This window comes from Xenopus tropicalis, chromosome 10 (genome assembly GCF_000004195.4).
Source record: "Xenopus tropicalis strain Nigerian chromosome 10, UCB_Xtro_10.0, whole genome shotgun sequence".
NCBI lineage: Eukaryota > Metazoa > Chordata > Amphibia > Anura > Pipidae > Xenopus > Xenopus tropicalis.
The window spans coordinates 22364650-22388853 of NC_030686.2; the positions used below are offsets into that span (position 1 = coordinate 22364650).

A 24204-nucleotide genomic window follows, 5' to 3' on the forward strand; every position below is an offset into this window, starting at 1 on the left:
TTCCATACTTACAGCTAAAAAAAATGAAAACATCCTTATGTCCAAGTAATTTGTAGAGGATTTGAATTAGTTTTGGAAGAATTTTGCTTTCACTTTCTCCCGGAAATGCCTAGACCTAGGGGCTGATTTACTTACCCACGAACGGGTCGAATGGAGTCCGATTGCGTTTTTTTCGTAATGATCGGTATTTTGCGATTTTTTCGTATGTTTTGCGATTTTTTCGGATTCTTTACGAATTTTTCGTTACCAATACGATTTTTGCGTAAAAACGCGAGTTTTCCTATCCATTACGAAAGTTGCGTAAAAAGTTGCGCATTTTTCGTAGCGTTAAAACTTACGCGAAAAGTTGCGCATTTTTCGTAGCGTTAAGTTTTAACGCTACGAAAAATGCGCAACTTTTCGCGTAAGTTTTAACGCTACGAAAAATGCGCAACTTTTTACGCAACTTTCGTAATGGATACGAAAAACTCGCGTTTTTACGCAAAAATCGTATTGGTAACGAAAAATTCGTACAGAATCCGAAAAAATCGCAAAACATACGAAAAAGTCGCAAAATGTTCGTTTTCAAGTCGGAACTTTTCCAATTCGGGTCGGATTCGTGGGTTAGTAAATCAGCCCCCTAGAGTAATTTTAGAGTTTGGTGCAGGATTTAATTTTCCTCTTTTTCACCCTTTGATAAATATGCCTCAATGTCTTGTACCCTTTAAAGTTCTACTGGAGTATGGCGTATGTCTGCAAAACCTCTATGGTAATCAGCGGATTAGAGTTACGTACAGGATATGGTTATTTCCTCAAAAACCCCAGTCAAAAAAACCTTAGGGCACTAATGTTGGCAAGGTGGCTATGTGAATAAAATAACTAGACCTTTTCTGACAGAAGAAAAAATGTGTTCAGGTATATAGGTATCAGTGGGTACAATGGTACCTGAGGCCATAGGCAGGCAGGGGGGGGGGGGGGGTTAAGTCTGTGCCCCAGCTATAACTTGGTAATGTTCATTTAAAGGTATACTGAGAAAAAGCAGAGGACCCTGGTACCCTCCCATTCCCTCTGCCGCGGATTTAAGTATCTGCAGCAGCCTAGAGCATTGTTTTTCTTTGCTTTATTATTTACCATATAGCCAGCCAAGGGCCCACCAAAAGCTGCTGCCCTAGGCACAGGCCCTTGATTGCCCCCTTGGTAAATATGGCCCTGAACAACAGATGTCAGTTTTCCACCAGCCAATATAATGCCTTGCATGCTTTGTGATAAAAAGAATGTTAAAAACAGAAACTGAAGTATGCAAGTTATTATGGGTACCAGAGGGTAGATCAGTGTCGGTAGAAGTATTTACTAAGATACTAAAATTCTACTACTAAATCTCCGACAAATCTATACAGTCCATTCCTTCTATGAAGATAGAAATCAAAATATATTCATATCTATATTTCTATATCTTTTAATTTTCCTATGATCTCGTAATTTGTTTGTGTCGCGGATCTTAATGGTTTTGGGTTTTTTAAAAAAATTCTGGAAACTGGGTTTCCGTGTTCTCTTATGGTTTTTCATTTTATATATATATATAAATCAATAATTGGATTGTTAAAAAAGAAAATGCACTGACATTTTTTTTCATAAGTAATGATCTTTGGCTAACATTTAACCAATTATGGGCACCTAGGAGGCAGACTAAACTTCTGCACTGCAACAGCAATATTTATTAAGGGGGGGGGGGGGGGGAAAGACAATAGTTTTGAAAAAACTACTCTGTACAGGTGAACTGGATCTGGATGCACTTCTATTATTATTGTTTGTAGAATATTGGGTATAACTCTTTATTTCATGACTATGGACCCAGGCTGGACCCAGGCTGGAGGGCACACTTGGCTAATCTCTGAGAAAGAATAGCAATTATAAAATTTTCACCCTGGGGAAAATGTAAAGATAGTTAATAACTTACCTTTAAAACATAATGCTTCTGGAACATCCTCTTGTTCAGTATCTTTGCCTTCCTCGGCCCCCGTTTTTCCTCTGTATAAACTCTGAGATACAAATAAAGGTATAAACTGAACTGATGTTTCAATTTACACAATCTTTTCCTTAATTGTTTTCCTTAAATTGTTTGTTTAACTTACCAGTTTAATCTGTGCCACAGTGTTGGGTAGCAGAAACAATATCCAACACAAGGGTTCCTCTTCATATTCTGAGGGTTTAAGGTCAAGTGGTGGGACCCATACTTGCGATTGATATGGCTTCCTGCAGGTCACGCAAATGTAAGGCATCCTCCCTTTCTTATATCTGACTGTTTACTAGCTTGCCAGGTAGATTATGTTATCTGATTAGCCTTAGCTTCAGCCTTCCTTAGTAACTCAGGTTTCACATACAGTCTAGCATCTCTGGTTTCACTGTTCTAATTCATTGAGACCCAGGTTGTGGTTATAGCCCTGTCCTTATGTTTTCCAGTCCTGCCAGTACTATAGACCATACTGAAATGAATGGTAGAAGAAAAAGTAAGATAACCTGGCGGTATATAAAGGTTGACTGAATAAGTGCCATGATTGAGCATTAATGTTAGAAGACAATACCATTTTCAGTCAAGACAAGACAAATGAAAAAGAAGTGATGATTTGTTTATGTTTCAAATTTTGTTTCTCTTTTTTTAACACCTCCCCTATAGGTGGTGAAGAAAGTGGCAGTGTAGCATTCAAAGAAGCAAACAAAAAAAAGCTTCCAAACTGGGTTTTAAGCATGGATGCGCCATATAAAGTGTTGTGTTTTTGAAGGTATTTTCTGAGTGAACTGGCATAATAATGAATGTCCAGATAAGGTATAATCATTTGCAGTAACTGGATCTCATTTGGCATATATTTCTACAACGAATTTTAAGAGAACTAAAAAGTTTCAGTCATTTATTGATATTAAATAGGACAGTAAGTACAGGTATGAGACCTGTTATCCTGACCTATGCCTGCTCAGGACCTGGGATTTTCTAGTTATGGGGTCTTCCCTAATTTGGATCTTCATACTTTGTCTACTAAAAATCATTTAAACATTATTAAATGAACCCAACAGGACCGTTTTGCCTACAATAAGGATTAATTATATATTAGGTACATTTAAATTCAAGGCACTGTTTTATTATTACAAAGAAAAAGAAAATCATTTTTAAATACTAAAATTAATTTATTAAAATGGAGTCTATGGAAGATGACCTTCCTGTAATTTGGAGGTTTTTGGAAAATCGGTTTCTGGATAACAGATCCCATAACTGTACCAAATAAACTGTTGCTCCAGCTAGCGTTGCCTGCTCCACCACATCTCCATTTGATTGTCTCAACACATCTCATCTGGCCCTGCTGTAGGCGTTATCTATGCTACATCTGCTTGACTTCCTACAGCAGCTCTTTAAGGCTCTGGCACACAGGGAGATTAGTCGCCCGCGACAAATCTCCCTGTTCGCGGGCGACTAATCTCCCCGGATTGCCATCCCACCGGCGAAAATGTAAGTCGCCGGTGGGATGGCACACGCTTTGTTTTCCATGACAGGGGAGATTTGTCGCGGGCGACTAATCTCCCCGTGTGCCAGAGCCCTTAAAGTCTGTTGCTAAAATGCTAATTTTCAAAAAAGAAGGTTGTGGATTAACTTAAAGGAATACTGTTATGGGAAAACATGTTTTTTTTTTTCAAAACACATCAGTTAATAGAGCTTCTCCAGCAGAATCCTGCATTTTTTCAAAAACACAGATTTTTTTTATTTAATTTTGAAATTTCACATGGGGCTAGGCATATTCTTTATTTCCCAAGGTGCCACAACCATGTAACCTGTGCTCTGATAAACTTCAGTCACACTTTGCTGCCGAGCTGCAAGTTGGAGTTATATCTCCCCCCTCCCAGCAGAACAATGAGAAGGGAGCAAGATAGCAGCTCCCTGTACATATCAGAATCACACTCAATAGTAAGGCACAATGCACTGAGATGGCTTCCTACACACCAATATTACAACTAAAACAAAATACATTTGTTGGTTCAAGAATAAAATTTGGTATGTAAACAGTGTAATTTAGAAATAAAAAGTAAGGGACTTGAAAGATGATCACAATGGTACCATGATTCTCATTCATGCAGGTGTTAATCTTTCAAAGGACTTGACTGGAGTGTGAACTGTTGTGAAACCTCCGGGGTAAGGATGTCAAAGTGGCATTGTATGTTGTTGACAAGCGGTGTCACAGGCCCTCTCCTCTGCGCAGCGATGGTTTTTCCAGGCTGGCATAAATGGTCTCTTTCTACACATCTGTCCTCTTGGTAAAAAATATGAACGTTACTGTCCTCAAAAGAGTGTCCCTTTGCTTTGCGGAGTAGATAGACTGCTGAGTCTTGTGCTGAGGAGTTAGCCCTCTTATGTTGGGCCATTCTCTTACAGAGAGGTTGTTTTGTCTCCCCAATGTATAAGTCAGAGCACTCTTCACTACACTGGGTAGCATTAACCACATTACTTTTCATGTGCTTTGGTGCACCAACTTCTGTCTCAGAGTGTTGCTGATGTTCCAGCAACATATGGGATGGTACCACTGTGACTGGATCATACCTTCTTACACCTGTCAGTTTCAGCCAACACCTAACTGAATAAGTTCAATGGAAGCATTGTGATTGGATGTCTGTGACTGTTCTATGCTCAAGGGTTTAAATGCCGGGGAATTCCCTACCAGTCATTTGAACTGAAGAAGCCACTTGGATGAGTGGTGAAACTTTTTCAAGAAAAACTCAGAAAAGTCCAGTTGTTTTAGACATAATTCTACTACATACTGTAAATCATGACCTGGATGAATGAGAATCTTCATAGACATCAATGAGGTATAGTTGTTAGAACAGATTTACAGCAACATTTAAGACCAACAGCACCCATAGTGTTTCTCTGTCAATATATTTCAGCCAGCGAAAAAACACATGAATGGGATATGTAACTGCACAGAGCAGGTGTTTCTCATCCCCAAATGTTCATTTTTGGGGCCTATAACCACTTTTCACGTCAGGGGCCATGGGATGGGGTATTGGATGTTCCTCCTCTGGATGAAATGGACTCTTTATACAAGCTGCAAGTTTTGAATGAATGGGCTATTCTAGCTTAGCCCATAAATCCTTCTTTGTATCTCATTGGTAACTCAGCTCCTATTTAATTGTACCTTTGGCAGTATATGTGAATTATAATGATTGCACTAGACTAGTGAATCTCACCCAGTGGTACCCAAAAAAAAAACAGTTGCTGTAAGCACAGCCAGAATAAATCTTACTTGAAATACATAAGTGCTCTAAGTTGCATAAATGTACAGCCAACCACTGGATTTTGCAGACTAGAAGTTTATGTGGGGCTAACCAACGGCCAAATCAAAATCTTTTTCTGAGCTTGTAATAGTCATATGTATGCCATATATATATTACTGTATGTGGATACAAAAATGTGAGGACCTTAAATTCATTCATTCATTTACTTATTTATTAAAGACATAAATACAAATCAGTGGCGGCCAAGCCAAATGGGCAACCTGGCCAGCTACCTCACCTCCCCCTAAACGTGTCTAACTGCACTGCAGTGTGCAAAGTGCAATTTTGGATGCAACACGTTAATTTCATACAGTGCAGTGTTTTTTTCCCCTATAATTCCACCATCATTGCAGTTTCCAGGGGGATTTCGCCTGAGGCAAATGCAGCTGATGCATTAAAACTAACAAAACTGCACTTGTGTTTTGTCATGAATCACACAGTTGCACTGAAAATGTCTGGCTATTGTTGTTTTCAGATATTCAGTGTGACAGTGATGTGTGCCCACCACAGGCCATGGAGTAAAAAGTTTCACTGGATACCTATAATATTTGCTCTAGGTTAAAGGTACACAGGGTATTTTCTCTGGCATATATTTAATCTGCCTTAGATGCAAATAATTCTCTTCAGGGTCATAAATATAAAAAAACAGGGTTGTCTCAGGTGCCCACTATTTTGGCTAACAAGGCTATAGAACAAGACCTTATGTGAATAAAAACTGACAATATAATTGGATACCTGTGGTGGGAGCTGCAGTGCAAATATATTTATATGTAGCCATAGTGACCTGCGGAATATTTCAGAAGTTTTCTTATGCACCACATCTGCCATATCCCTAGGGGCTCTGGCACATGGGGAGATTAGTCGCCCGTGGCAAAACTCCCTGTTCGCGGGCGACTAATCTCCCCGAGTTGCCTTCCCCCTGCCATCCCACCGGCGAACATGTAAGTCGCCGGCGGGATGGCAGACGCGGCGGCGCGATTTCGCGCAAATCGCCGAAAAAGACTCGCGGGCGACTAATCTCCCCGTGTGCCAGAGCCCTAAGACTGGTACTAAGCTTACAAACCTCTCTCTCTCTCTAAAGGCACTTTTACACCATATTAAGAAGTTGTATACGTTTTTATGACTGTCAACACCCTTTCTGCCTTTTAGACTGTGTCCCAGGCTGATATGTTGAAGAAGGGATTTCAATTCTGCATAGGTCTGTTAAAATCATGTCAGAGGCACACCATTATCCATTTTACATTAGCAAGTGCATTATATTGTAACCAAACACTATGAAAACCAAGCCACGAATGCAGAAAACGGGTGGGGAAGTAGTAGAGGCATTTAATGCAAGGTAACAGATAAGTAGTGAAGGCATTCTATCCACCATAACAGATGAATATATGCAACAGAGGGAATTTATGTAATGGAGTAAAGAGAGTCTAAAATCATTAGAGTCTAAAATCATTAGTCAGACTGTTATTTAGGCAAGTTAAATAAATAAAGCCAACGATCTAAGAGGACAGCGTAAAAAAGTCATTTAAGGATAACATAGACTGTGTTACTCTGTGTACTTCTCCTTACCTTTATCTGTTTGATCTCATATTGGATCCTTTTTATGGGATTTCCATAGACATCATTTCCACTGTCCACCTCTTTTCCAGTAATGGCTTTGGCTCGAATAACTAAAGGAAAAGGCAAGAGAGATTATTATACAATATAGTACACTTATCCTATCTCTTATTTCACAAAAATAACCTCTTTTGTTACAATAAAGAGAAACTGAATTGAGAGCTTATTTTAATTAAAGGGACAGTATGCACCTAAAACCACCTTTGCTAAAAATTAGCACATTAAATAGGACTTGTATTTTCACTAACCGGGGGTTTTAGGAAGGGGGTTCCTTCCTTTATAAACAGGGCAGTTTGTTCAGAGCTCCCTATCTACCTTTGAAAAAACAAACCATTCCTTTCTATAAGCAGCAGCCTTGGAGCAGCACATTATCAGGGGCTTCTTGTGGACTTGTAATTAGTTTTGTCAGCTCTTTTGAAGTTCTTTGCTTCATATTCTTATTTAGTGCTTGAAATAACAGAAACCATAGATATTTCCTAAGTAAAAGAACAGGCGAAAAGTAAGTTGAACATAAGCCCTATTTACCTAGCTCATGTTGAAAGGAGGTGTATTCTATCCCTTTAGGCTAATGCCAGAGGGGGCTCATTTATATGTGTAAGGGGCCTGAGAAAGGCACTGAAAAAGGCCGATGCCAGCATAAGGACTGATTCACGTCCTGCAGACTAATTATGCATTTATGGTGGAAGTTCCGAGCCTAAATAGTAGGAAAGGAGTTTAAGGGGGGAATATTCTATATATCCCCTCATTCCCAATGAAAGGAGTAGAAGCTAAGCTAAAGCAGAAGGAATAAAAAACATTAAATGTGAGCTAATAAAGGAAGCATCCTATCTAACTAGCTCAGAGTGCTGCAGGGTATGCTGCCCTGGTACAGAGCTTCATTTGTTCACAGAGGCCTTTGCCTTCCAGCCTATTAAGGCATAAAGTCAAAGGAGCAGGAGTTCTGTAGACTCTGAGCTCCATTCAAAAGTAACATCGTTTTTTTTGTTTTCATGTACTAACTATTTGTATACATGTCACCAACATATTATTAAAGTATAGGGTCAACTGAGTTGTTGAGAGGGGAAGACAAGCCGTTCTATGTAGTCATGTGATAAGATATCTGTTGTACAGCTGTGCTGTGGTCAGTCAAGGGTGGTAGTTTCATTTACTGCGGTTCCATCATTGAATCAGCCAGTTCTTCTCGTGCTGCTGAATCACAAGAAAAAAATGCACCCAAACTCAGAGGATTTATGGAGAACTGAGCAGTTTTGAGGAGGAAACTGCTACATTGCATTTTCAAAGCCAAAACCAGAGAAGCCCGAGCCAAGATGGACATGTGATGCACGGAATAAAGAGAAAGGAGAGGATGACAGGATGTGAAATATTTGTATTGAAAGGCATAATTACATTCATAGAAGGACCATAAAAGGTTATAAAATCTAAAACAAACAGGCACTAAAAGGATCAAAGGATTTTATACGTATAAAATAAATATTTATTATATGGCTATATAAAGAAATGTGTTAGAGAAAGAGAAATTTTGCAATTATGGCAGGCAGTTCTACAATCTGCTACCCCTTGTCCTTTAATTCTTTGATTGCAAAGCACAAGAGATAGTTTTCTCACCAGAAATGTGCTTTTCCCTCAGAAATAAGAGGCAAGTACAACATGGGATAATGCTGTGTCAGTGCCCAATAAGGAGATCACAGTAGTAAGCAATCATAAGCAACCATAAGCAATCATAAAGCAACATGATCCTACCGTCAAAAAAAAAGTACCAAATCTTTGCCTAACTCTTATCGACACAGAGGTCGGTGCATAAGTAGCAGGGTTTAGCTGGCTATACACGTCAACAACAAGTGGATCTTTACCACATTTTGCCACCTACACTCCCAGCCAAATCATGATGATCCAATTGTTCAGCCCCAGTGGAGATGTCTAGGAGTGGAGGGGCCATGGTAGATGTGCACCCATTGTTGAATTTTGCAATTAAGTGATTGTTACCTGTTTGATTGTGGCCCCATTTTCCCACACATTGGAAAATAAACACATATAGTGTCAGACTGGAGTGCCAGGGCCCCAGAGAACCTTAGACCACAAGCCATTCTTTTCAAACTATTTTTCCTTCAATTACTTTATTCCTTACATATTGTCACCTATCATTTCCTCCATTTCTTCTTTTTATAAAAAAAAAAAAAATAATTGGGGAATGGCCATTGTCATGCCAGGCACCATATGGCCCTGGCATGGCAAAGGGTTAACCTCTAGCCCCATCTGATCTCCTGCAGAGACCCTTAATTAAATATGCACCCAGAGACTGCTGGAAGGTGACAACTTCAGCAGAGGGAGCAGACTATCCGGATCCAGCCATTTGGGGGGGGGTGCAGCAGGGGGGGTGCAGCTATCAGAAAATATGGATTATAGAAATGGATCCATATCTCCGCTGCTTTAAGGTCCACATCCTCATAAATCACATAGTATTTATGAGGAGGCCCCAGGCTTCCCAATGATACCAAACAGGGACTGCCTATACCCGTCAGTGAGGAGGGATGGGTTCTGGGGGACTGGGACATGAGACACCCCCCATGTTTGGTATCATTTTGATCGCCCTCATATGGGTTAAGACAAGCCCCTATTGTCATAATAATATTGGGTACTGGCAAGTACCAATATTATATGACCAGAAACTGGCAGGAGAAGTACAGCTCTCTACAGGGGAGGTCAGGTGACACAACCCTGGGCACTCCCTCCTCATGAATACAGTAATGAGGGAGGGTCCCAGCAGTAGGATAAAAAAGGGCACAGACCCAGGTGCCAGTTAACTCATATTTTGGGGCATCCATGTTCTTTTTGGATTGTGAGTTCACTGTTTCTAACTCCGGCCTCAGGAGGGCACAAGAATATTCGGTAACATACTTAGGATTTCTCCCCTAAGTATCCCCTTTTATTTGACTGTTTTGCATTTATATGTCTCTTTTGTAACATCTGTTTAATGCACTGTTTACCCTTGTAATATTAAATATAAAATGTAATAAGTTCTGTCCTTTGGCTCTATATCAATTCCTACGTAACTTGTATGACTGCTCAGGCCTAGAGGTGTACTAACTGCTTGGCTGTGTGCATGCTAATTAGCTAGTGGACTGTCAGCAGGACAGTGTATATGTAAATTACCCATGGTTGCTGGTGTTTGTGTGTGGAAGTAGTAGAACTATCCCTCACTGCAGTAGGAACGTTTGTGTATGATATATTTGGGTAACTAGGTTTCTATCGCCTGTTAATGATAGATGGTGGCAGCGAATAGTTGTATTTGGGGTGGTGGTTTGTTTGGGGGTGCTGGATGTTAGTCTAACCTGTGTGAAAGGTGACTGCGTGTAACCCCTTGTTCCCCGTCAGGCGTGTCAGGCGCGTCTGTAAGTGGCGTTTCCCTGACAGCCATGATATAGGCATACAATGTAAAAGGGTGGGTAAACAAGAGGGCCCACAAACACCTGGGCCCACTGGGAGTTTTCCTGGGATCCGGCCATATCAATAAGGTGATGCAATATTTTTCCCCAAATATTGATCAGGTTGGCCACTAGAAGGGCCAAATATAGCTAATTTGCTACACTTCTGTGCATTGTCTTGAGCTTTGTCTATATGTGGTACATTCAGATGGGTCTGATACAACTGAAGCTAAACATTGCTGAGACAACACATTACCCACACATTGTTCCATGGCGGGGACTATGAGGAAGCATCTTTGCTGGGATGCCATGCAATCAGAAATCACCTGTCCAGTTGGAAAATATAGCCTGCTGATGCCTTCCAACGTAGGCCACTGGACGATCCCAAATGTAATGGTGGTGTACCTCCTATCCATTTCCCATGTGGTCTATTTGAATGAAGTGTAAAATAGCCATCATACATGCAATTTATTTATTACTGGTACCTTGTCAGCTTTTGTTAGGAACCTGGGATCTGCTTTTCAGTAAACAGTTAAATTCATCCCCTTGTGTATCAGCCAATCATCTCTCAGGAGAAGCCTTTTATAGCTCCTGATCACAGAGGGTTGTTTGCTGTTAGAACTCTGCTGTTTGAATCAGTGATAATCTTGTTTAGTGTTTGAACCTCTAGATTTAATTTTTGGCAAGCTTTTGTTGTTGTTCCTAAGTCATTTCATTTGATACTTTGTTACTAGTTACCAGTGAGCAGTGTTACTTGTTAATTTTGGTTGGTGGGTGGATAGAAATAGTTTAAATAAAACTCCCTACCACTGTTTGTTTTGATTCTCAGCTTTACAGGGAGGTGCTGCATAGGAGGTCTTCTGTTACTGGGCAATTGTTACCCCACCAGTCAAACAGCTAGAGTCACTCTCCCTGTGGGGTGTAGCCCCACCTCTGCTAGCCCATCTGTGCTGTTTGCTCCCTGCCACTGGGTCCATCCTGCCCTGTAGTCGGACCTTTTGGTCCCTAACAGCTTTATGCCACAATCATAAAAACTGTCCTATAAAAAAAAAAATGGTATCTAGAATTCAAAACAAGTTAGTTCTCTTGGTCTGCTCAGCAACTTTAGTCCCCTGATTTACTACTTGTATTATATTATTTGGCTGACACTGAAAGGGTTAGAGAACAAAGAAAGGCAGCAATGTGGCAGGGTGGCATTTTGTAAAGCACTGACTTGTGAACACAGAAGCTAACTCTCTTTAGGAGGCTCTTCTTTGGTAAAAAAAAAAAATGTCTAGCCAAAAACCATCTGTTACCTAACAGTGGCATGCTGACAGAAAAGCTATGGAGTGACATGTAAACAACAGGGTCTGGGCACTGGGCTGTATATTACAATCTGTAATGCTTAATGCATAAGGGCTGTGAGTCAAAACAATAGTTGATGATAGTGAGTTGGAACAGTAGCAAAGTTGCCAAGATGGCAGCAACGTAAGTTAAAAGATGGCTGTATTTTTCCCCAAAGATAGGAGACTGAATTAGATCACTGGGGGTGGGGGTGGGGGGGGAAGCATGGCCATAAATAGAATAAATGTCAAAAAGCAGTAATTTTTAACTGCAACCCTTTATTGGGTAAGCACACAACATGTTTTGGGATGAGATTTCAGAAACATGTGCTTACCCAATAAATACTGTTGCTACATATAGACAAAGGAATAGTCTATAAAATATGGCTTAAATACACCTTGTGTAACTAGCTTTATTTCTAATGAGAGTTATGTCATTTTAGTTGTGAAAAAGGCTTCATTCATCCGAAATGAATTCACATTTCCTCACCAATGTCTATTGTACATGGATAGTAAACTGAGTAAATGATTGTGTACAGATGGTAATTGTTTATTAATGTTTCAAGGGTTGAGCATTGAAAGCAATATGTGTGTTTGCTAATGAAACAAAACTATGTAGGCCAATTAATTCCATTCAGGATGGGACACTGGCAATATATGTGTGGCAATATATACTTATCAAAACTTATCAATGGTTTTGGAAATGTAATTGATATTATATTTGCGTTTTCCATTCTATTCTCAGCACTGCTATTGGTGACTAATGAAACAGTGCAGCAGAAGAGAGCTGATTAACAGCCTTGTGAAGAAACATGCACAGCATTGTGGGAAGCAGAATTTTGGCTTGAGGAAAGCTGGCTTCTGTGGCAGCATTTAAAGACATTGCATTCCGTTGGCGGTAAATTTGTAATACCAGGCTCAGCCCTAGTTGGTCATTTAGGACAGGAGTTCTCTGCCTCTTCCCAACAGTTTCCTGTTTCCAAGCTTCCTAGTACTTACATGGTTAATCAGATGTCCTCCACAAGGCAAGTTGCAATAAGTCTGATTAATACAAATCAGTTTTTGGCTTGGCTTTCTCTTTCACTCTGTGTTTTCTCTGCAGACAGACAGAAGCCGATGTACTCCCCGTGTCTCAGCACTGACAAGTACAATGTTCACTTGTGTGCAGACCAGGGCCAGGTGCAGCATCAGTGGTGCCCAGGGCACACCCCTTTGCCCTTGATTGGCCCCCATTCTGCAGCCACAAGTGACGAGGGAGGGCTGCTGAAGGAGGGGTGGAGGGGAGTCAGAAAGCTTAACTAGGGGTAGAGGAAGAGGTACATGCCCAGAATTTTGCACCCTAGGCATGTGCCTCTTCTGCATACCCCTAGTTATGGCCCTGCTGCAGACATTCTAAGTGGTTATTGTCAAAAAATATAAGATTCACAAAATAATTTATCTGTTCTGTGAATATGGTGGTCGTATACATTTTGGAGTAAAACTGTTGTTTCTGAACCCTACATTCATTAATTTGTGGTGTCATTTGAAACCTCCGAGGCAGTGTGACGAAGTACAAAAAACAGAATTATTGAGCCTGTGTTTTGCACTTTGAACACTGTTTTTGCCTCTTGAAGAACTACATTTGTCAGAGCTATATTCATGAGGGGTAGGAGCAGGTCTGGAAAGGCTCAAACAGCCCCCCCACCAGCCGAATAAATTGTAACTGCCTATAGCATCTTACAGCAGCCCCTTTGGCATTTGCCAGAACCCACAGATTGACAGTCTGGGCCTGGGTGGGAGGGGAAGGACGTCACCCCTCCAGCCCCCTACCCCTCCCCAAACTTGTGTGTCATTTGGACAATCTGCATGTGGATAAAAATAAAAAATCAGATCAGCCCAATTTAGAATGAGGGGATCTCATAACTGATAGCCAGCTTAATGCTTCAGCCTTATGCATTTGATGTTTCTTTAACAATGTAATAATATAATAATGTACCACCTAATTTAAACCAAAATTTATCAGTTGACTTCTACTGAGATTTTCATAAGATAAGCCATAATATACATTTTCCCAGCCAAAATATTACCATCTTTGATAATTGCCTTAACATTAATTTGGCTTTATAGACAATTATAGACAAGAATTTTTGGTGCAATAATTTTTACTGTTTTACACTTGCAGAAATTGTGTGGAATTCAACATAGGATACCTATATTGGTCTTGGGACCTGGTGTTTTCCGGGGAAAGGGGATCTTTCCATAATATGGATCACAATACATTGTCTGCTTAAAAAATCCAAAAAACCTTAATAGGATTATTTTGCTACCAATATAGATTCATGAAGCTTAGTTACCATAAGTTCAATCTACTGTTTTTTTACTACAGGGAAAATATGTAAAAATTATAATTATTTGCTTGTAATGGACTCTATGAGAGATGGCTTTCTAGATAGGGGATCCCATACCTATTCCTTTCCCATCTTCCAAACAATACTTGTCATTGTCATTTCTTAAGTTTACACCACTTTTGCAAATAAATTCCTCCCTCCAAATTCACAAAGACCTGTATCAGAATATTTACACCACCCAAGCCAAAATGTTTTTTGTTACACCAATAACTTGGAGCCAAGGTGTTTTTGTCAATTTAGGCTAATGTGGATTTCGGCTACATGTGCCTTCACCCAAGCATATTCCATTCAATCGGGTGCAGGCACAGGTAGGAGCAAATGGGGTGTATGGCTCGTATTTTCAGCAATCGTTTTTCGTCTTGCCGAAAATATACGCTATACTCATGGTATGGCATAAGCCTTAACTCCATCTTTTTGAAGCTGATAAAAAAGCAAGTGAAATGACACTAATACTGTTTTTCTCCACAGTTGCAGGGTCCAATAGAACCCAATCAGCAATTACTTTTTTCTTGCCCACGGTTTAAAAATGAAAGCACAGGCATGTTTACTTGCTATGGGCAACTACACTTGTGCAGTATATTGTTCTACCAAGAATAGTCTAGAATTCTCAATTTACTTTACCATTTAAAGGGAAGTAAAGCAACTGTCCTTTCTAGAACAGTCCTGTAAAGGCAAAGCTGCATAGTAGGTTTGGCAATCAGCCAGAATGCCAGGGACCAGGAGTCAAGTTGGCACACATGGTATCCACCAAACCCATTGCACAGCTCTACCTTACGAGTTTTGGCAGTGGAAGCAGGGCCATTCTTAAAAGCCTGGTTGTTGAGAAGGGGAGCCATACAGTCTATACATTAAAGAAACAGTAACACCAAAAAATGAAAGAGTTTTAAAGTAATGAAAATATAATGCACCGTTGCCCTGCACTGGTAAAACTGGTGTGTTTGCTACAGTAACAATACTATAATTTATATAATAAGCTGCTGTGTAGCCACGAGGGCAGCCATTCAAGCTGGAAAAAAGGAGAAAAGGCACAGGTTACATAGCAGATAACAGATAAGTTCTGTAGAATACAATAGTGTTTAATCTTTTATCTGCTATGTGCCTGTGCCTTTTCTCCTTTGAATGGCTGCCTCCATGGCTACATAGCAGCTTATTTATATAAATTATAGTAGACTTTCTGAAGTAAACACACAACTTTTACCAGTGCAGGGCAGCAGCACATTATATTTTAGTTACTTTTATACACTTTCATTTTTTGGTGTTACTGTTCCTTTAATTTACTTCTCCTTTAAGGTCAAGGTAACCCTGACCCTGAGAAAGGGATAAAAAAAATTATCTTGGGTGCTCTCTTGCTAAAGAAACAATATGGCTAACATATTGGCACCCACTGTGTTTAAACCTGTGTTTTTATTAGCTCAAACTTCTAGGCCTGAATCATTTTTGAAATGCTTGTCATGTGGGTCATACCCATGGGTATGAATTCCAATGCAAACACGGCTTATTTACTAATCTTGGTAAATAAACACTGCACTATACAAATCTACACAATGACAGTAACCCATGGAAACCAAACTGTAAGTTTAATTTATTCATGGTTGTGTGCAATTTAGGCCAGCATTACTAACTGAGCCCAGCTTCCTGCATTTAATTGGCTAGAACACAGAAATAAATATGACAGCATTGGCACTTGGGGCCCTCTGTGTCAGCACCATAGGATCTACAGTCAAATGCAGAAAAGGGTTAATTGCTTATGTTTTACTATCAAAGCTTACAGATACAGTTTTAGAGCATTGAGCTTGAAATACAGGGTTCAGGCCACCCTTAGCTCACAACTTTAGCCATTCATCCACAGTTCTCAGTTCACAGTAACGCAAACAACCTTGGCTGGACCCAGGTGTAGGGTGTGCAATGGGGCCCTCCAGCAATGCATTTTCTCATTGGCAGAGGCCCTTGCGCAAAAAGCACTTTTAATTCTGCTGCTCTGGCAGGCCCAGAGGGAGAGCAGGTCCAGGTGCAGTCACCCCCACCCTCCACAAGACCGGGCCCCTCTAGCCATTGCTCTGAACTGTTACAGCACCACAGTTCGGTAACCAATGGTTACTGGTATTTTTAACATGAATAACTATATCTTTAAAGGGGTTATTCACCTTTAACCTTTTAGAATAACATAGACATTGATATTCTTAGACAGTTTATTTTCATTTTTTATGCTTTTTCAGTTATTTAGCTTTTGTTCGGCAGCTCTCCTGTTTGAAATTTTAGCAGCTACCTAGTTGCTAAGGTCTCCTTAGCAACCAGGCAGTAGGTTGAATGAGAGACTTGAATATGAATAGGAAGATAAGTAATACAAAGTAAAAATAATAATAAAATAAGATCACAGAGCAAAGTTTTTTTTAAAGCTGGAAAGATGTAGCAGAGGAAGACAAATAATTCAAATACTATAACAAATGAACATTGAAGACCAATTGCAAAGTTGCTAGGAATAGGACATTCTATAACATACTAAGGTTAATTTATAGGTGAATCACCCCATTAAGCCATAAGCTGTAGACAAGGCTAGATAACAAGCCATTTAGGCCTTTTTATTTAGCCATCAAACTGTCTTTATTTGGGGACATCCTGCATAAGTTAACTCTCAAAGTCCTAGTCAATTATATTGGAAAATATTATCAATATTAAAAATCTGCTATCAGAACACAATGGTGGTCATCAACCAACTGAAACAACAGCATTTTTTTTTCTATAAAAATATATGGCACTGACCATACATCCTATGGTACAAAGGTTGTTTTTTTTTTATATAAAAATAGGATTCCTGCAATACAGTACAATAAGGTTTCTTTTGTTTTTTTTACTTTCTAGGCAAATGTAATGACAGTCACATGCGAACCCGGAAATTTACTCACTACACTCAAGTACAGCATTGTATACTCTCTAGTGATCCGGCCAGTGACTCAGTGGCCCCAGCAATATATAACAATTACCATACATCCTTCTTGTTGCTCTTTTTATATATTTAATATATATTACCGTAACCAGGAAATTCACTTATTACACTCATGTACAACCCTGTCTCAGAGTTAGACCCAGTCCAGAACCCAACATTTTAGGTACAAATATAGCTTTTTTGTTATGTTAGTATCCCTTTAAGCATTTATTTTTTTTTAAATAAAAGAAATTATAAAAATGGTACATCATGTGATGATCACATCCCTAAAATTGATACTAAAAAAGTGACATCTAGTGGTAAGAAACTGGTGATAGTCACAGAAAATCATGGAGACTTAAAAATATCATTTGCCTCACATCTGAGAAAAACGAATGGCCAATGCTACAGGGTAAAGATATGCAGATAAAATGTAATAAAAGTCAATTATAATAATTCTCTAATAATCAATACAAAGCAACACATTACCGAGGTCTTACAGGGTCCAGATTTTATCAAGCATAGCACAACTGATCTGCCAGATGTTGCTGAATTACAACATCCAGCAGATGGACTGATCTATTCTATAGTGGTCTAAAGTAAACCCAGGCTGCTCATAACACTGCAAACCACATATCATTCCTGAGCACTGTCAGGTCTAACAGTGCTGCTAGACCATGCGACCCACCATTCACAACAATCCCAACGAGTGTCCTTACTACAATTCTAGCATGAACGTTTTGTCAGAGGGGTGTAAGGATTGCATCACTTTTGGCTAAAACAACCAGACACCAGGAGCAATGATAATGTTCAGGCACAAATGCTCAAAACATAGATCTGTGCCTGGAAAGTACAAAGTTAGCAGCTAGGACAAAAGTCTTTCATTCATGGCTGTGAAGTTGAAGGTCTTTGACTTGGCCTGGGAGGCCAGTACAGGTATCGGACCCCTTATCCAGAAACCCATTATCCAGAAAGTTCCTAAATACAGAAAGGCCATCTCCCATAGACTTCATTTAAGTCAGAAAATTCACATTTTTAAAAATGATTCTCCTTTTCTCTGTAATAATAAAACAGTGCCTGTACTTGATCCTAACTAAGATATAATTACCCCTTATTGGGGGCAGAACAGCCCTATTGGGTTTATTTAATGGTTAAATGATTCCATTTTCTCTGTAATAATAAATCAGTACCTGTACTTGATCCCAACTAAGATATAATTACCCCTTATTGGGGGCAGAACAGCCCTATTGGGTTTATTTAATGGTTAAATGATTCCCTTTTCTCTGTAATAATAAAACAGTGCCTTGTACTTGATCCCAACTAAGATATAATCAATCCTTATTGGGGGCAGAACAGCCCTATTGGGTTTATTCAATATTTAAATGATTTTTAGCAGACTTATGGTATGGAGATCCAAATTACGGAAAGATCCCTTATCCGGAAAACCCCAGGTCCCAAGCATTTTGGATAACAGGTCCCATACCTTTACAACCACTTATATGGGTTACTTTTCAAGTGATGCCTTTTGATATATTTTACATGTTATAATGACTGTAAATCCTATTGGGTTTAATTACTGTTTAAATAATTTTTTTAATAGACTTAAGGTAGGAGATCTGAATTATGGAAAGACCCCTTATCCGGATAAACCCAGGTCCCGAGCATTCTGGATTATGGGTCCCATACCTGTATTACAGCTGATGGCTGGAACATTGCTGCCCATGTCTGTATTCTCTAATGTATCTAATATACCTCCCTGCTGCAGGGCTGGTCCAAAAATGGAACAACTATACAGAGATTCCAATGACACCACCTCAGAAGAGCACAGCAGTAGAGGCTATACTCACTGGGCCTGGTACCAACCTGACTGGCAACAGTGACTATTAACTAACACAGCTATAAACCAAACAACATATAACATGCAGCTTTGAACACATCAACATTTTCTTCCATGTTCCAAGGCCTTACCTATATCTGCGTTACAAAAGGCCTGTTGAGGGTGCACTGGTGAGCAACTGCAGGCTTCAGAAAGCTTCTGTGATGGCCACATAAGAACAAGCATAGCAACAGGGAGCAGCAGGCTGGAAACCGGAGCTGCCAGCATTTTCCAAGGCGTTTGCACAGCCAGCGTTGGTATCGGAATGTCAATGTGCTGCAAACCGCTAGCTTGGATTAGCTAATGTTCCAAAGTACGTCTCTTGTCTGAGCTTTGCTGTGTGTGCACCCAGACTCCTCCTCCTGGGCTGTCAGCCACAGGATACAGAGAGGGCTGGGGGAGATGCTAGGGATGTGTTTCCAAGAGACATCAGGGTCTTTAGAAACACGTGTCATATAGATGAGGGCTAATTTGTGCCACCCAAAAAAAAGCAAAGTAATTGACTTGTGTAGGCCCTGCCTCTGTGAAGGCCAAGAGTTGCTCTGCAGGAGGGAAAAGTTGAAATAACATGCTCTGGGTGAACACATTTACTGTGAGCGTGGCCCCACTCCCACCCCCTCCCTTCCTCAGACTGCAGAACAATAGGTGAAGGGGCTGAGGGCTGCCAGAGGAGGGAAAATTAAGAGTGGGCTTTGGGGGGGGGTGCGACATAATCCAAGGAAATGCAATTTAGCATCAGGCTAAACTTTGGATACAGGGCTCAGCAGTGCTGGCTAAACACTAAAGACTTTTCTTTATTTCCGTTAGGCTTCTTTGAGAACTCGTAGGAAAGTTCTAGTCTATGCCGATACTACTTACATTTCACAGTACTTTTACAGTGATATTACAAACAGGAAACCTGAATTGATAAATACCTATTGCATAAGGAAAGATTGTTAGAGGGCCTTGCTCAACTGAGCAGCAACTGAATCTTTTACTACACACAGAAAGGTATACATTATGTACAGTGTATCATTTTATGTTTGCTGTACAGGTATGGGATCCCTTATCCAAAAATCCATTATCCAGAAAGCTCTGAATTACAGGAAGGCCCTCTACCATAAAGTCTATTTTAAGAAAATCATTTTAGTTTTAAAAACGATTTCCCTTTTCTCTGCAATAATAAAACAGTACCTTGTCCTTCATGGTTACTAAGCTGCGTGAGTCCCTGTTGGTGGCAAAACAATCCTATTGTGTTTATTTAATGTCTAATGATTTTAAGCAGACTTATCTGGAAAATCCCCATGTTCCAAGCATTCTGGAAAATAGATTCTATACCTGTGTATCTAGGGATTTTTCAATGCAATTTTAAATGTAATATATCTCTAATATAGTATAATATAATGTATTAGTTTTTATATATTGAAAAAAATACATATATAGTAAATAATGGTTACTAAGCTGCATGAGTCTCTGTTGGTGGCAAAACAATCCTATTGTGTTTATTTAATGTCTAATGATTTTAAGCAGACTTATCTGGAAAATCCCCATGTCCCAAGCATTCTGGAAAATAGATTCTATACCTGTGTATCTAGGGATTTTTCAATGCAATTTTAAATGTAATATATCTCTAATATAATATAATATAATGTATTAGTTTTTATATAATATTAAAAAAAATACATATATAGTGACTAATGTACCCCCAGTTGTAAAAAATATGGATATTATAAGACACAGAGGACTTCCAATATTCTCACATTTTACAACAGGGGGTACATTATTTATTATGATACACAATATTCAGTGAGTCATGTGACAGAAATTACATCACTAAGTTCTGTTTATAAGGATATCATTTACATACATGTAATTACATACATGTATTATATAAGAATAATGTATATATTGTATAATATATATATTTATATATATAGTATGTTGCAAGAAGACAGGCACTCACGTATAAGTAGGTCCAAGGGAGCCTGGGTGCAGTCCCAAAATAATAGATGGAGTAGCTGTAGAGAGAGTCCGCACTCACAGGTCTTACAGAAAATGTAGGTTTTATTCAAATCAACATCTAACGTTTCGGCTGCATCCACAGCCTTTGAGTCTTTGATAAAGGCTGTGGATGCAGCCGAAACGTTAGATGTTGATTTGAATAAAACCTCTACATTTTCTGTAAGACCTGTGAGTGCGGACTCTCTCTACAGCTACTCTATTTATATATATATATATATATATATAGTACACAGAGAGGAGCACACCCTATACAAGTCCAAATGCCTTCGGTGCAGGTCAAAAATGAAAATATAATAGAAAGAGTACCGCACACACAGGGACTTGATACAATAAGAAAAACTTTTTTATTAAAAAAAAAATGTAATGTAATATTATTAATATATCTGTATATATCTGATGGTGATATGCATTTTTAGATGGTATTTTAAGTGCAGCAGTGCTGAATAAACACTAAAGACTTTTCTTTATTTCTGTTAGTCTTAATTGAGAACTTGTAGAAAAGTTCCAGTCACGGTACTTTTACATTAATATTACAAACAGGAAACCTAAATTGATAAATACCTATTGCATAAGGAAAGAATGTTAGAGGGCCTTGCTCAACTGAGCAGCAACTGAACCTTTTACTACCCTCAGAAAGGTGTACATTATGTACAATGTGTATCATTTTATGTTTGTTGTACAGGTATGGGATCCCTTATCCGAAAACCCACTATCCAGAAAGCTCTGAATTACAGGAAGGAAGGCCCTCTACCATAGAGTCTATTTTAAGAAAATCCTTTTAGTTTTAAAATGATTTCCTTTTTCTCTTCAATAATAAAACAGTACCTTGTCCTTCATGGTCACTAAGCTGCATGAGTCCCTGTTGGTGGCAAAACAATCCTATTGGGTTTATTTAATGTCTAATGATTTTAAGCAGACTTGTCTGAAAAATCCCCATGTCCCAAGCACATATATGTAATATATCTGTAATATGATATCATGTAATGTAATTTTAATATATCTGATGGTGATATGCATTTTTAGGTGGAATTTTAAGTGGTTGGTAGTTCTTGCAAAAACTAGATTTCACATGTTTTATTGTGTATAATGTGTAACTTAAATACTACTTTAGTTTAACAATAGGGTAACACTCTTCTTACTATTTATATAGTAGTGGGAATTAAATATCACAACATGTATGTAAAAATGTATAAAAAGATTGAATGCAAAGGAACACAGTAGCATCGCATTTGAAACCAATTTGTGTTCATTGTCTTATATTCAAGTGCTCAATGCTAATTGTAAGTCTATAAATTATTTTCTCCTAAGAATGACCAAATTCCTCTACTACCCCTGCAGGAAGTCTATTCCGTGTACTTCGTCACTGTTCCCTTTTAATTTTCCTCCCTCCAGTTTTATGGGTATATTCAAATAAACTATGATAATGAAACACATATGTTCCCATAAGGTGGCAAGAAACTATGCTTCATATAGGAGAGGCCAAGAGTATATTCAGGAGCTACACCAGTGCAAACCTGGAGCATATAGGAATTACATTAGTTATTCTACAAGCAAAGCACGCAGGGAAGAAGTATGACCACCAGATGGGGATATGAGAAGTAACAAATGAATATCACATGGCTCAATAAAATAGGTTTGCAATGGGCTCAGCTAATAGGAATGCTTTTTAACTCCCTAACAAAAACTTAACAAGAGACTGCCCTATGTTGACCTTGTAGTTATTCATGCTCGGGTTAAAGAGGCCTGGACTGAGATTCAAAATAAGCCCTGGCTTTTTAATTGCACAATGGTTCCCGAAGGCCCAATAAATATTTACTGTCTATGGCATCCCATCTGGCATTTTCCCAAATCTACAGATTGCTAGTCTAAGCCAGGTACAGTTTTACTATATGGTAACCCCCTGTACTTATCAAAGTCATGTGACACGGCCTAAAAAGAATAATGTAGAAAAAAGTGCAATATGTAACATGGTGAACAATAATAAAGAGACAGAATTGGAGAGGCACTGCCATATCAACCCAAGGTATAGCAAAGGCCGTGGAAAGAATTAGTTGAGCCATGTAGAACTTCTATTTGTTCTTTTGTTTTCTGAAACATGACTAAGTTGAAAGCAAGGAAATGCAGCTTTACAGTGTGGACAAGTTTACTTGATAATAACAAATTATAAAAAATGATATACAGGTATGGGACCTGTTATCCAGAATGCTTGGGACCTGGGGTTTTCCAGATAAAGGATCTTTTCGCAAATAGGATTGGTATGCTCAGGCTCATAGCACACAAAACATATTCTCCAACTGTGCTTTTAGGCCAGTAGAGAAGCACCTGAGCATAGCTGTGCATTTGATTCCATAAATCAGGTTGAAAGAAGGCATTTCTACACCACCAGAGAAAAGTCAGACGAGAATATAATTGGTGCACCATGACCCTAAGACAGTGGCCTGCTTCTTTCCCAGAGTGGACTCTAATTTCATGGAGGTCCCTTTGGTCCCCCTTCTTAGGGAGCAAAACCACAGATAATGGATCTGCCAGAGGAGGGAAAATGAATTGGGGTGGCAGTTTATATAAGGAAAGTACCATTGTACATCAGACTTACCTAGGTTTTCTATTTTTCCCTTTCTCCTTCCCTAGACTCTAAAACAATTACAATTTGAAGGCTTATAAACAGTTGCCATCAGGAGCCAGGAAGGAATATTGCCTTGCTGTATAAAATTGACTTGGGCACATGAGACTGTTCACCTCCTTCTTGATGGTCATTATATATGCTGGAGCCTTAGATTACAAGAGGTGCTGTAGTTTACATGGGGGTTGCTGCTGTTACTTTTGGTGACAAATGGTTACTGTGTTAAGCTGGCCATACACTAAAAGCTCACGCTGAGGTGGGTAATATAGGGCTGATCCAAGCCACTGGGCAAGGACAACATAGCTATCACCCAGATAGGATTTTTTACATGCCTGATCGATATCTTGCCAATTTTTCCTTGACTGCAAATTTATTGGCAACTGGTTGAAGAGAGAATAGACAGATTGTAGGCCAAACTCACAAAGCCTCCTGTGGCTCAGCAAGTGAGTAAACTGGTTAGAAGCAAGGCTAAAGGCTTCCATACACGGGCAGATTTAAAGGGGGTTGTTCACCTTGAAGTTAACTTTTAGTACAGGTATGGAACCCATTATCCAGAATGCTTGGGACCTGGGGTTTTCCAGATAAGGGATCTTTCCGTAATTTGAATCTCCATACCTTAAAGCTGCCCATACACGGGCAGATCCGCTCGCTTGGCGATGTCGCCAAGCGAGCGGATCTTCACCCGATATCCCCACCTACGGGTGGGCGATATCGGGTAACATGTAGGCGAATTCGATCGTTTGG

At 39.4% G+C, this 24204-nt stretch overlaps 1 protein-coding gene across 1 annotated transcript in view; it reads right to left on the reverse strand.

The window, feature by feature from the left end:
- The window catches only part of timp2 (TIMP metallopeptidase inhibitor 2), a 33970-nt gene extending 14841 nt beyond the window's left edge, over positions 1-19129 (reverse strand). The window contains 2 exon segments of the mRNA NM_001015760.1: positions 6862-6962; positions 18932-19129. Coding sequence (NP_001015760.1) covers positions 6862-6962; positions 18932-19067 — 237 coding nt within the window. The 5' untranslated portion in view covers positions 19068-19129.
- Positions 19130-24204: the final 5075 nt, after the last annotated feature.